The sequence below is a fragment of the Varroa jacobsoni genome, unplaced genomic scaffold, assembly GCF_002532875.2.
Source record: "Varroa jacobsoni isolate VJ856 unplaced genomic scaffold, vjacob_1.0 scaffold_498, whole genome shotgun sequence".
NCBI classification, from domain to species: Eukaryota; Metazoa; Arthropoda; class Arachnida; order Mesostigmata; family Varroidae; genus Varroa; species Varroa jacobsoni.
In genome coordinates, this window is record NW_019213400.1 from 240,482 (window position 1) to 254,866 (window position 14,385).

Genomic DNA, 14,385 nt, shown 5'->3' on the forward strand with positions numbered 1-14,385 from the left:
TGTACTAAGCCTCGTGTACATAACTTTAACTATAACATCTCTAAATTGATCATCCCCGCGTAAAACGGTTGATAGCGGCTAAAAATTTAATGACTATACTAATTTACTGTTGACAATGCTATATGCCTTATAGGAGACTAACGCCACCAATCGAATGGTCTTTTAAAGTATCATATCAATCATCAGTATTGCCTGAATGACATTTATTAATGATGATTTTTGACGTTAATCCTGCCCAGCGTAAAATACAGGGTTTATACTGTTGCACTGAAATTCAAACGAGCAGCTCTACTTTAACCCTCCCCAAATTACTAGCAGAACGGTGCTTGATGTTTCCAGCATTTATCTACAACGTTGAACACTTGTTATCATTCATTCAATGACTAAGTTTTCGCCCGTACATTTGCGTCTATTTAATTTTTCATAAATTTCCAATCGTCTAGACTTTCGTTCTGCAAAGACATCCGCATGTATAAACTTGAATAAGCAAATTTAAAAGGGGCAAGCGGTCTTTTGATTCAAGGATCAATTGTAGATTTTTTAGGCTAGAGACGTGCGAAGGCCGACCAGACCGCTTCAGACAACAGGCCGACACCTACAGGTACATCGTATCAAACGGGCTTCTCTACCGCTCTACTCCGCTGCTAAACGAACATATTCCTTCATAAATACAGATAGTGCTGACCTGTTCAGCAAATGTAACTCTGCAGCGAAGTTACGACAAGTTTTCCTTCGGAGAATTATTTACTATTGATCGGAGTGTGGCTTAGGCTGTCAGGAACTTTCGACAGCCGATGCGAACGCCAACTGCGTGCTTCTTCAATTGTGCTTATGTATCAACTTAATAATATTTCAACTTTTTAACTTAGTAGAAAAAATTGCACTTTAAGTAAAAAACTATTAATAAGATACGATGCGAAAGGAAAGTTGCTCGCATATTTTGTACCCCCGCGGGGAGTGTGCCGTTAGTGCATGAATGTTCTTTCTTAGTATAATCAAGATCTTTGATTGTTGTTTTTTTTTTGGGGAGAGAGATAGGAAATAAAGCGTTGGTATATTGACCCCATATACACTAACGAATACGTGTATTTAGTTAAACATATCCTTTAGTTTTAGCTAATCAAGGTACAATGCATTCTTGGCTCACTGGGAAAATTATTTTTCATGGATATATTATTGTATTTTAGCAGAAGCCTTGTGGACGCTGCGCGCAGTTCTTCAAATCGCATCAAAAATACTTATGCTTTAATGTTACAAATTATGGTAGCTAGGATTTATAACAATGGCCATATGTGAAGGGGTATAACGTTAATGGAGTGTCTATTGCTTCTAATTGGCTATTCCCTAACGACCATTTTTCATTCATTAAAATGTACACAAAGTTTTGTTAGAGTTTATGTAGATTTTTAAAACAAAGATAACGCACTGCACGAACACAGGTTAAGTTTTCGCGCGCAAACACGGGCCAAACCGCTTTAAATGTTTGTCTACGTACGAACTACACAGGGCCGGCCTTGACTTTAATCTTGGCGGTGGCATTACCACTTAAATAATATTAATACAAACAAACCTCTCTTGATTTAAACCTACAATTCGAGTTTATTGAGTATAAACTCACTGAGGCTGTAACCGATGGCTATTCATATGACGATTCAAGAATTATCGTTACTCCCCTTTTTTCGCTGTGGCTTACAGCAGCGACGCGCCTACTTTTAACGCTCTCACCTGGGGCGTTTTGGCATTGTCGAACAATTATGGCGGCCATTGCCTGTTTTGCTGTGTTCCGCATTCAATGATTGCCACTCGTTCGCAATTCGTTAGAAGGACGCGCGTCATTCATGGATAGCTAGACTTCGGCCGCGTCTATTCCGACAACACAAAACGTAAATAAGCGTCTGCTTTGCTGGCTTTGTTTTCGACATCATAGAAGAGAGACGTCGTTGAACAGAAGAGTCTCAGCTATTTATCAGAATAGTACTAATAGCATATTTGCATTCGATTTGTTATAACTTTTTTTATAATCTTCATTCATTCAAATGTCGTTATGTATGCAGGTGGACTTTATCAATGACGGACAGCTATCGTGTTATTCCTTGTCCATCCAGTGTTGCTAGGACTACCGTGGAAGCATTATGTATTATGGCCATCTTACCGTCTTCTGTCGCCGAATTTTTACTATTATTATTATACGCGCTTACTTATACTAATTGCGACATTCAATATTGGGTGCACGGGCCAAACTCGTTCAGCAGATCCACCTTAGTTAACCGACAACGATATTTTCGAAGCAACATTACGTATATAACTTACTTTGTCGCTGTCGTCGAGGGCCTGTCGTGGATGGAGGTATGACCCCCCCCAGAACCTATTTTACTTTAATAACAATCGGTCTGTCAAGTGGACGTTGGCTGAAGCGATATGTTCGTCCCATAGAAAGATTCGAAGTACCTCCTTCTCGAACGTATGCACCTAAGCATAACCCTGATTGCATCTTCGATAATTTTGAATCGCGGCTTCGCTCGGCTGCTAGGCCCGGCGCGTTTCTTATCTTCCGCCTCTGTGCGATAGCCTTGCGCCAACCCGAAAATCTCGTTTGCCGTTATTATAATTCATAATGGCTAACGGCAATTGCCATCTGTTCTTGCCTTGATGTTAGAGTATATTCTTCGATGTTAGAGTAGGTCTATCGACTTGCCTATCTATCCCCGCCCTCGCTTGCGGTCATTGTAAAAATTTTCTATAATGTTACGACAGCCCGGTAGACTTTTGAACTTCATATATATATCAGTTGCAAATGATCTTCGCCAAGCTCATTATTCCTATCTCCAAATTAGTAAGAGCTCGTTCGTAAATAGCATCGAGCGTTAGGACGACGTCGCGTTAAGCGAGCGAATAAAGCCAGCCACATGGCAACAATGAGCTACCCGTCAATGCTGGCAATCATGGTAGCTTTGGTTTCTGCAGAGATTATAATTGGTCGGTTCTAGTGAGTACCCCCAAAAAAACAAATCCTTGTTGATCTGCTTTGCTGTTAAGAATGTTGCAAGAGCAGATCGAGTGCGAGCAGGAGACAACAGTGTATAAAAAGGTATTAAGTATACGAAGACCTTTTAGCACTTATATGTTGTTGTTCGAACAGGTGTTTTTTTCGTTGTGGGTAAAAGGGTCTTGCTGAGATATTTTTGAAGACTGTAGCAAAAAACGAAGCTAATTCCATTTCAACGTTGCAAAGTAAACCACGTGTATGGCTGAGCTGCATTAAAAAGAAGGTCATTTTTTCTCAGATTATTTACGCGCTGATCACACATTGGTCTTCGTCAATCAAAATGAATAGAAAGAAATTGAATGACTCGCATGATGCTAAACGGGGTAAAAATACTCCCCTTGGGAGTATGGCGTCTTCAAATGAACCTGCCCACGCGGACGAGCACGCGGGGTTTATCTACTCAGATAGAAAACTGGGTTTAAAGAATAGAAAAGTAATCATTTTGTCGTGAGCAGTAATTTTTCTCGAAGGTCAGGTAGTTGAATATCAAATATTAAGCCTTAAAGTTACTTAAGGCCATGTCAAATGTGTCCTCGTATACCAAATGTCTTAACTACGTATGCTCTGAGTTTTCAATGCAGAACAAACCATCTCGACAATGGACTCTCCTGCACGCATTCATGAAGCAAACCGAAAGCCATACATACATTAATCCATTTAGACAAAGCGAACATAGTGATTATGTCGTTCACAGAATTCATCAGCTCAATCATAATTCCTTAAAAAAGAACAATTATATCGAACACTTTGAAGCTTTAAAAAAACTGGGTCTTCGTCGCTTAGGATCGGGCTGTTTTGTCATACAAACCGCGATGATTCGTGTAGTAGCTGCATTTCATGCAGGGTTCCTGTCGTATGCGTCTAGTCACGTGCTTCAGTAGCATCAACGAAGATATGTTTTGGTTTATATTTAACGTATATATTACAATTTCACCTGTTCCTCCTTATTTCATTTTCCTCTGTCCCTGCGTTTATTGTGCTTTACTTCAGCTTTGCCTTTAACCTATGTAGGGCAGCGAATATTCTCATGCATTGGTAGCTTGTGGAGGTCCTGATCTGCACTGACTTTTCACCATTAGCGGTACGCTGCTCTTCGCCGACTCGCACATAATTTTACCCCTTCTAGCTAGGACATCATTGAATTGGTTTGCTACGTATGCGTATCTCAGCTGCCTTAGCTTATCTGAGTCGGTTGAAAACATCGCGCTTACTCCTGTCGGTGTCTTTTCTTCGCACTATCAACAGGATTTCCTGTTTATTCGTTCGTATTCCAGCATTATCCTTCCAGGAGTTGAGTGTGTTCTTCTTTTTTCACTGGCATTAATATACACTTAGGATATGCATTTGGGCTAAGTGTCGTTGGGAGGTACTTGGCGTTCGTAACTATTTTCTACAGTTACTGCCTTTGGCTGACGATGGTTTAGCCTGAGTGCGTACGTTGGACGATAGGAAGCTTTCGCCTGTTTCGCTATGCAAAAAATATGGGTAAGTTAGTTTTTGAGTACGGGTGCTTGTCGCTCAGATGGGACTAGGTATGGTTTAAGCCTGCTTAGCCAATAAACGATTGTACTAGCTTGTAACCTGTTGTTGTTTGATAAATTGATTGCTTACTTTACCTCCTTGGGTTAGTGGCGCAGGTTGGGGTGCAGCATTCAGATTTCGTCTTATAGCCCCCCTTAGAATTATGCGTGTTTCTTTTTCTGGTCGGTTCTGTAAATTTCTGAGGTATATGTCGCATGATCTTCTATTATGTATATTACGAATATGGTAGCGGACTAGCATATTCCCCACCGTATTAAATCGTTTGCTCCTGTACGGTGCGTAGCCTGACATATAGTTCTGTCGCGTATTTCCTTCCTTCCACCCACTATATTTATTGTGGCTAGCTCCACTTTGAGCGCGAATTATTGTAGGAGACTCTCGCAGGATCATCATTCTCTGAGAAAGCCGAAATTTCGGCGTTCCAATCACTGCTTAGTATAACATTCAGTAGGCCTCATTGTTGTAGTCTAGTTTTCATCAACCGATTTGTGTTTTATATATATATATAAACCTTCAGTTGACAAGTTGTCGGGCATTAGGATACCGACTGCACCTAAGCTTTGGCTTCTGGGACCCATTTCTTGGCTTGGCCCTCTTCACGAACAGCCGGCCAGCGTAGAAAGCATTTTTACCGCTGTAAGATGTATATATAAGCGCTGTGATGCGTTATGCCCAGTTATATCTAGTATATTTATTTATATTTGCCTTCACATCAAACATGAGCATGTTTATCAACAATATTTCTATTTCAACTGTTTTTGTATATCCGTGAATTTAGTTTATATACGCAGTCACCGTTAGTTTCGCGCTTTTGTCACAATCACTCAAACCTGGTGGAGGCATTGGAACAAAAATTGCCGGGCGTCCAAGACCTAGCTAAATAGAGGCGGCACAATCATTCATGTCACGATTATCTAATTCAATTGATTTGAAATGTCTTACGTTCCAATTTTTCTTTGGGTGGCCTACCAATCAGGCACAACAACATAGACGTTGAACACATCTCTTATAAGCGAAGTATCTGTGAATAATCGACTAGATTGTTTGTATGAAGGTGATAAACTCCACGATTCAAGTACGGAATCGTGCCTTAACTAACGAAAAACGCTCGTATATGATAGTGAACTAGTATCGTAAATTCTACTACATTCGTTTTCTTCTTCTATAAGGCTAGCAATAAGCCTTAATGTTCATATAATTACCGCGACCTAGTAATCAACCAGGATCTGGCAATACTACAACACGAACGACACCTGTAGTGGCACCCGTGCTTGAATTACGGTACACGAATTAGCTTCATCTTTACGATAATAGTAAATCAGACAGTCGGGTTTTCTGCTTTGCGTCTACAGATTAATGAGTATCGAATTGATTACAGCCGAAACTACTTATGGAACCCGTTAGTCTTTCTTGTTATGCGAATCGATGCCGGTCTGCGTTTCTTCCTTTCTCCAACGTTACTGTGTAAAACTGCCGCATCAGCCTCCGCCCAACAGAACTTCAGTTTTCGTTGTCGAAAATTCGGCGCGGCGGGTTTCGCCGGCCTCAAAAATTGTCGCTCGGGGAGCTGTCAAGTTCGACTGATACTAGTAGAGTACGTTTCCCATGGCCCTGATACGCTGTATTGTTTGCGACACCACTGAGTTCAATATTATATAATACTGTAGTATCGGCAGACGATACACCATCCAGTTTTCACACCGACAAACAGGCTTTAATGATTCGAGCGTTGGCGTGCTATGTTATTGTGGTTGCATTGCTGATCAATAAATATTTCGCGTTTCTGTTTTGCTTCTGTGTATACATTTAGTTGGTTTTATGTATTTATCAAAGGCTAAAGGAGTTCCATGTAGTTACTGAAGATTAGAAACAAAAGTTTGGCACAAGAGTTGAAACAGAAGCCAAATCATCTTTGCGAACATACGAAATATACTCAAGATAAAAGCTTACGGATAGTTATGCCTAATCAGAATTTCCGCCGATACACCCTTCGACTGCACGACCCCCTTCCAAACATCGACCATAATCTTTTACGAGAGTAATATTATTTACTATTAAGCATAAACTAAGATCTAACAGGATTCTACAAAATGGCGGATCGGCTTGCTTTACTTTTCATTGAAATGTGTAACTGCTACATCCAACCGATACCAACTCCAATTCTATATAGCAGACTTTTAAGTTTCACAGTCGTGTACGCGTATATCATAGAAGAGCCTTTACTTTTCATTTTTGTTAGACTTAGCTTCATCTAGGTGTTAAATCCACCACGAGATGTTATCAGCTGCGCTGTTTTCAAGATCTGTTTTTCTATGGGCAGGATCCTTACAGCACATTCGTTTTCTCTTTGGTTTGGCAAAGCATTGTATTGTAGCCTGAACTTGACAGATCAGGTAAAACGGGTAGTCAGGAAGGTAAGACAAAAGCGAGTAAACTACAGGGGCTTCTTTGTAGAAGTTTTTCGTCTAAGTTATTGATATTACAACACTACTTTGACAAGAAAGTACTGACAAAGATCGAACGTAGACGATTTCGAGAAATTCGAGTGTTAAATTAAGCCTTTCCTGCATTCAGAATTGAAAACAAACACTTCCTATTTCATTCTGTCAATACGAAGTAGGCGGGTTGACGACATCTTCTCAGAGGACGTTTAACTATTTTTAACCTAACCAAAACGATTTATGTGAATTTAGAATAAGTTTTATTGATACGTGTCTGTGGACGATACGTTCATGCTTGAAATTATGGGCAGGTTTCGAAAAGGGATAGTTTCGTTGACTCCGTTCGAGTGTCTCTATATCGTAAAGTTTTAATTCAGAAAGTCCTATGAGTAGATTGTGAGCTGGTTTTAATATATAGAGCTGGTTTATAATTACATTTATAGGACTTTTACTACAAGAAAATAACTGAACTTACAATTTGTATGTGCCTAACTAACTTTTAGGCCATTAAATGAATTTGCTGTATCGTCTAGAAATTCTGTGGAAGCCAGATTCCTATTTTATAGCAATATTGACGCTAAAAGAGGATCAAAAAGTACTTACTTACTTTCCGAATAATCTGCTAAAAATGCTTAATTTTTATGTTTATTGATAAAGTAAAAACGACAGCCATATGCGATGAACTATTCTGTATATATTTTCTTTAGTCAATTTAAGTGATAATGCTTAAGATAAATTGCTTTTTAAAATGTCCTTTAAAAATATATATAAATTGTTTACAGTAGGTGCTTGTCTCGTTTTTTTTTTGCTAGCAGATTAATTGACTGTGCTTTTTTGTACATATACATACCGTAAATGCATTATTCAGCTAAATTTTTTCGTCAAGTTAAAAATCTTAATTGGTAGTTTGGAAACATAATGCTGCAATGGCTAACCTAGGTCCGTTCGATAATTACTATATTGTATTTAGCTTAAGAGAAAGGTACAATTTGTTTGGTAGATATTTTAGGCTCAGGTATTGTGCACTGTGTGACGTTCAGTGTCCTTTGAATCAGATCCGATCCTCTTATAGTTTAGCCTTCTGGAACGGGTGCAGCAGCGCCCAATTTTGAATAGGACATCGATTATAAACACGAAACCAATTGTACCGGTAATAGATATTACAGCAGAATTGTATCCAACCATATCAATGATAACTCCCGCAAATACGCCTTGTCCTATCAGATATCCACCACAAAGTGAAAAAAAGATTAAGCCCGAGAAGAAACCGTGTGTCGCAACGTTGTCTGGCAACAGTAGCTCCTCTGTTAGGTATGCCATGCCAGATACAAGAGATGCGGTAAACAGGCCAGCTAAACCGATGCCCATCGCGGCCTGGCCAGCCAGGCGCACCAATAGAGTTGGTTCGAACCCGATGAACTGACAAGGTTCCATTAGGAACAGGCCCACCATCGATAGAACGTAGCAGGTTCCCTGAGAAATACATCTCCCCTTAGGATTAGCGACAGCTAAACCCCAAAGGTAAATGCATACTCCATAGCAGATAGTAGACACCGCAAAGCAGTAGCCAACCTGAGTGTGCGTTAAATCGAAGGCAGCTTTCAGTTCGGTTGAGAGCGTGATATCGTTAAAACCAATAGTGAGATAACAGACACCGATGTTTGTTAGGATCAGTAATAGGGTGCAATCGATCTTATCAAAACCGATCTGAAAGAAAAGTATCAGAAATACAATAAAAAATAAATGACTTACATTTAGTTAAATAACTCAATTGAGTTAAGCAAGAACTACATTATCTATATGTGATGCGTTGACGCGATATGTATAACCTACATGTTTTAATTATACGATTTTATCTGTGGACTCAAGCGAAGTTTTCGAATTAGATTATCGATATTTAAGTGAACATATTTGTGAAGAAAAACAACTCGATTTTTATAATGTTGCAAAAGAGAAATAACATATTTACAAAAATGGGATCAGCAATGATCTAGCCTTTCTTAAGCAACTTCAAAAAGCCCATAAAAATGGAGCCCATTTTAGAGTTTCTTACATTCAGGCGACAAGAGCTGAAGACCAACCAACCTGTTCCTCATCATCCGTAGTGTTTTTTGGAGAAGGCATTAGGACCGCTACGATGAGACCCATGATGATCGCGCAAAGTCCGACAGAGAAAAAAGGGAACATATAGCCGAAGTTATCAAACATTATCGCCCCAATGCTTGGCCAAATCATGAGACCCATATTATAAGCGGCTTCAAGTAACGGGATATAAACGCCTTTCTGATCATCCATCTCGACAGCAACGATCGGATAAATTGCTGTTGTAGCTGCGAGAGGACCAATCGCATGAATTACCCGGGTGACTGCGTTTGCATAGAAAAAATCGCTACTTTTTGAAAATAAGTTTATGTGTAATCCGTGGACAGTTAAGAATACACCACTAAGCAGTAATCCAAAGATCACCATTTTCTTAGGCGATACACCCTGTTTGAGAAACCATCCTGCGACCGGAGCTCCAACCAATCCCACAAATGAACCCACAGCGAAGAACGCTCCTATCTGAAAGCCGACCAAAAAGCAAATCATCGAAAGTTTAAGGCCAAGTAACAAGCCCGAACGCCAAGGTTAGATGTGTCAGCTACCTATACACAGGATGGAGCTTATATAGACATATGTTTTAACTATCGGGTACCAACTTTTATCTGTCGCATACATGCCTGGCATTTTTATTTTATTCTAATTCTGTCCTCGTTTCAAACTTAACTTGAATTCATGTTATGGCCTGAACTACTGAGCCATGTTAGATTATACCAGTGCCGACTTGAAACGATATTTGGCTTTCATAGAAGTTACCTACGGATTCACCGAACTAGCACGACAGAACTACAAAGTTCCAAATCGCTCGTTCCAAAAAGATCGTTCGAAGCCAACCCCCGTACGTGGGGTTAGCAATTGGTTACATGATAGTCTACTAGATTTTAGCGGCAATACTTACATTTTGATTTCTCAATGCACGATAGTGCAAATAATGATCGTAATAGACAAAATGTATTACTAACGTATGTGCCCAAGTTTAAACTATTCGAGACTATGTAATCGTATTTTTCGTCACGGCAGTGCCCTTTTGGAAGTGCTCATATGTTCTGCATCAATCTAAGTGCAATCTAAATGTGCGAGTCGTCTCATGTCCTTTTCTAGCTTCTGCTCATAGACGAAATCCGGTAAGATTCGTCTGTGTTTAACAGGATTCGCTGGAACCCAATAACAAGATCGCCATCTTGCGTGCCTCGTACACATGAGCAATGCGCAGCAGGTAGGTGAGATGTCGTTAGATGAAATGGAAAAAATGTAGTAATGAAAATAACCGAAAGGCAATATATGCAGAGCCGGTTCGACAACATCCAAGCCGATTTGTCAACATGGTGCTACTTATTGTTTACTCAGATTGCTAAATTTCCTATATGGCATATATGAAGCTTACTGGCTAATACGTTTCGATGTCAAAGCAGATCAAAATTTATAGAACAAATAATAAGAAACATTTAGCTGCTCCTATAATTACTGTAGAAATTTAGTGCGCAGCTGATAACACTGGAAGTTTTGTGCCATTTAAGTATCCCTAGCCTCACCTCTGATGGCGTGTTTCCCTTGTCCTTGGCCACGTTTGGATAGAAAGGCATAAACACAGCATAGTGGGCACTGAGAATGAAGCTTTCGACTAGCGCGATGATCAGCACTATTATTTGTCTGCTTGTCAACATTTTTGCCATTGAGCACTGTCTTTCATGTGTTAAAGTGTCCTCGGTGCTTTCCTGCCTGGTTTCTTAGTTTTAAACCAAAAATTTTGCCGCTTAAACGTTCACTCAGACTCTCTTACTCGAAAGGACATCACGGCAGGCTTTTCACTGCAAGACACACTCAGACACGTAAGCACGTACGCCCGCATCTACTAGTTTCGTTTGGTGCTGGTGAATAGAGACTTCGAGCGAAGACACGATAGAAGCTGGCTCTTTACATGGTCGAACATAACGAAGCTCACAGCTTATACCTGAGATTTTTCACGTAAGTCATCTCGGATCGTAACCGTCTCTCGCTAGTAGAGTTCCGAGCGGTGTTTGCTGGAAGACAGACGTCTTTGGCTTGACGGGTTCGATTTAAATCAAGGGGGCAGAGGTATAAAGAGCACTCAAACGAATGTCGAACAATGCACACGAAGAGCCATGCATTAGCAATGCACATGTAATCTATTAATTACGACAATAAAATGTCTAGGAGCGGTTGAGTGAGGGCGAAACGCAGCCGACTCAGACAACGTTAAAACTAGGATGTTTGATCTACGTAATTTACTAACTGCTGAACGCCATGTCAAATGTACGGTTCGCCATGTGCGTATAGTTGTATAGTAATGTATGAAAATAGATCATTAATTATGGCGCACACTGCGGTGTACCATTAATACTTACATATCCGCGAGATATTTTATTTCCCTCACCAGGTATATCTAATACGAGCACTTACCCTCCGATTGAGTCGGGCGCAATGATCGCTCTCTTCATCCTTAAGGACTACGCTGGCTGCTAATGGGCCATTAAAGTTACACGGTAATACAACGAAGGACGTACTTGACCCAGTTGAACAGCCAGCAAGAAAAAAACGCAAAAATTATACGTCGTTCCAACTTGACAGGTAATCGGCTGTACTAACAATGAATAGATGCCTCTCAACTAGGTAGCGTTATTGCAGGTAAAAGTGGCCTTCAATGCCGCTTTTTTTGAGCCTGCTTCCCCACTGTGGGAGCGCGAAATTTTCTATATTACAAATAAGGCGTGCAATCAATAATGATAATAAAATGGTAGGGCTTTTAGTAAAGATCTTATAGAAATGATACCCAGCTGTATCTGGAGTGCGACGTTCCCTTATCTGATTTTATAATTTTCCAGCCGAATTTTCAGTCAGATTTCGTTAAAATTAAAAAATTCTCACGGATTTCCAATAAACTATTTCTACGCATTGTTCTATCCGTATCATTTATTCCACCCCGTTCGAGCCCTCTAGCCAGTTCGATTTGTCAATGGCTGGAATTTTTTTAAGCATCATAGCATATCGTAGTTATTCAAGATGTCGGGTTTATGATCTATAAAATGAAAAATTTCGGGTAACTGAACTATAATTCAATACATACATATATTAGGCTGCCGCAAGTAAAATTCGGTGGAATTTAAAATTGAATTATCTGGGTTGGAATGATGATTTTCTGAATACATGCCGGTGCTTCTTCTCATTGCCTTTGCGCACATGTTCCGATGCTCTAAAAGCTTGTAAACAGCCATATATTTCCCACTCGCGCTTCGATGCATTTTTTTCATATTAATTACGTCTCAGACTGAATCAATAACGGGACGCGCTTGCACGCCAGTAGACCTTTGCAGGCTGTAAAATGCCCCGTAATCGTACGGGCTTCGACTGGGAGAATAAGCGGATTCAAGCCGATGTTGAACATTTTATTGTTCGACTGAGGAAGTATTCGAGGCATGGCAAAGGCATCAGTTAATTAGACAATTACCGGGCCAACGGGTCATGAGTCTTTTGAGAAACTTGATAGAATGATCTGCTTTTGTTGTCTCATTTTTGGCGAATATCGCCTAGTAGTAGATGCTCTTTATGTCCATTATAGGTACTACCATAATCTTACATCGAAATCCAGTTGACACCGCCACTGAACCCTCCAATGCGACCTCGTTTTTTGGTCTGGTCCTCGCTAGCGACCCATAGACCAATAATCATTTAATTTCAAAATCCGCCAAATTTAACCGTAACAGCTTAACATAAGCACGCCTTTCTTGGAGATAGAATACACCAGTGCAAACACAGAGTCACAGGTGAACTACTTCGTATTCTGGACCTATTGATGCTAGTAAATATCCCATTGTACATTCAGCGGCGTGGCTACGATTCAGCCATGCTGCGTTTTATCATTTATTCATGTTAATATACAGTTAGTACACGATAGGGAGGTTGTTTCTACCAGAATATAAGTACAAAGATACGGTCATAATAAACGCTATAATATTATAAATGAGTCCATTAATAGTTAGAAGCGCAGAACAATCTACGGTTCCTAAATCTACCATGACAACGTATTCTTTTTCCTATTTTTCTAGTTGGGTAGCCTTTGTAGACGTGTCGAAGTTTCCGTCTCCTGTGGGATCTATTCTCTGATAGATAACATCGTTGGAGTAGTGATCGCAATACAAGTTACATCTCGTACAGGCTTGTTTTCTGCAGTGATCTTCACCTAGCTTCTGGCATTGCATGCTGCGAACGAAACCTTTTGCAGTTGCTACGTCCCTCAAAGTTCATTCCGTTTCGACCATTTGCTTTAATCCTACCACTTTTCCCTCTTGCTCTTTGCGAGTTCATTGTTTGTTCTTTTCCGCCACTATCGCGGATCAGTGGGCAGAGAGGTTCCACACTCACTGCAGTATGCCATTGCAATGTACAACTTGTACTTAGGAATAACTGCTAAAGGATGTGCCTTACTTTATGGCAGTACAATCCATCGTTGCCGTGTAATGACTTGTGGTTTACCTCGATATAAACAGCATGAATAACTGCACGTCTCGTCCGCGCGGCCCCCAGCAGGTGTGTAGGGTCAAACAGGTCTAGCCTTCTGCTTATACCCCCCCCCCCCCCCCCCCCTCCTTTTTCATCTTCCGCATTTAATTGGCCTTTTCCTTCTTCCTAGATGCGCTAGCAGTCGTAGTAATGTCGGCGATGTTCGTACGTGCGTGTAAAAGGTTAACCAGTGCCTGTTTTGCGGTGACTCCCTTTTTTGCTGTAGAACCTATTCCTTGTAGTATTTCTCGGGTGCGTGGCCGCGCCGCCGAAAGTCTCTCATCGGGACCAACTCTGCCACTGGCTATAGCTACTTCAGAGGTTTACTCGCTCGTCTCCCCCATACCGCTTTGTTTCCGTTATCCTCGTTGTTGATACAACGGCCTTGGAGGCTGTTGGCGTTGTGTGTATAGTTGTATAGGTATGCCTATGCGTGACTCTTGCTGCCATTAGAAAGGTTTGGTCTTGCCAGGCTGGGCCAGAGTGGTTAAGAGTGATGACGTTAGGTACTGGATAAGCGGCTGCTGTATGGGTTGGCGGCGGTCTGTCCTTAATCGTTCCCGAAAACAGACCATAACTCAGTCGTTCCAGGCAACACATCCTTGGTCCACCAATCTAGCCTCATGGGAGAAATTAACACCTAGTCGAGTTGGCGTGCATTTTCATTGCCACCTACTATTGGTGTACTGCTAACTGGAGAGTTTTGTTAGGCGCAGAACTGAGTGCAAATGCAGCTGC

General features: G+C 40.7%; 1 protein-coding gene across 1 annotated transcript; it reads right to left on the reverse strand.

The window, feature by feature from the left end:
• Positions 1 to 7,703: 7,703 nt before the first annotated feature.
• Positions 7,704 to 11,275, reverse strand: LOC111260962 (MFS-type transporter SLC18B1). Its single transcript, XM_022834091.2, has 3 exons — positions 10,662 to 11,275; positions 9,115 to 9,591; positions 7,704 to 8,736 (listed from the first exon to the last, which is right to left on the reverse strand). Exons 1-3 carry the CDS (start codon positions 10,800 to 10,802, stop codon positions 8,041 to 8,043), a joined length of 1,314 nt encoding a protein of 437 aa, XP_022689826.1. The 5' UTR covers positions 10,803 to 11,275; the 3' UTR covers positions 7,704 to 8,040.
• Positions 11,276 to 14,385: the final 3,110 nt, after the last annotated feature.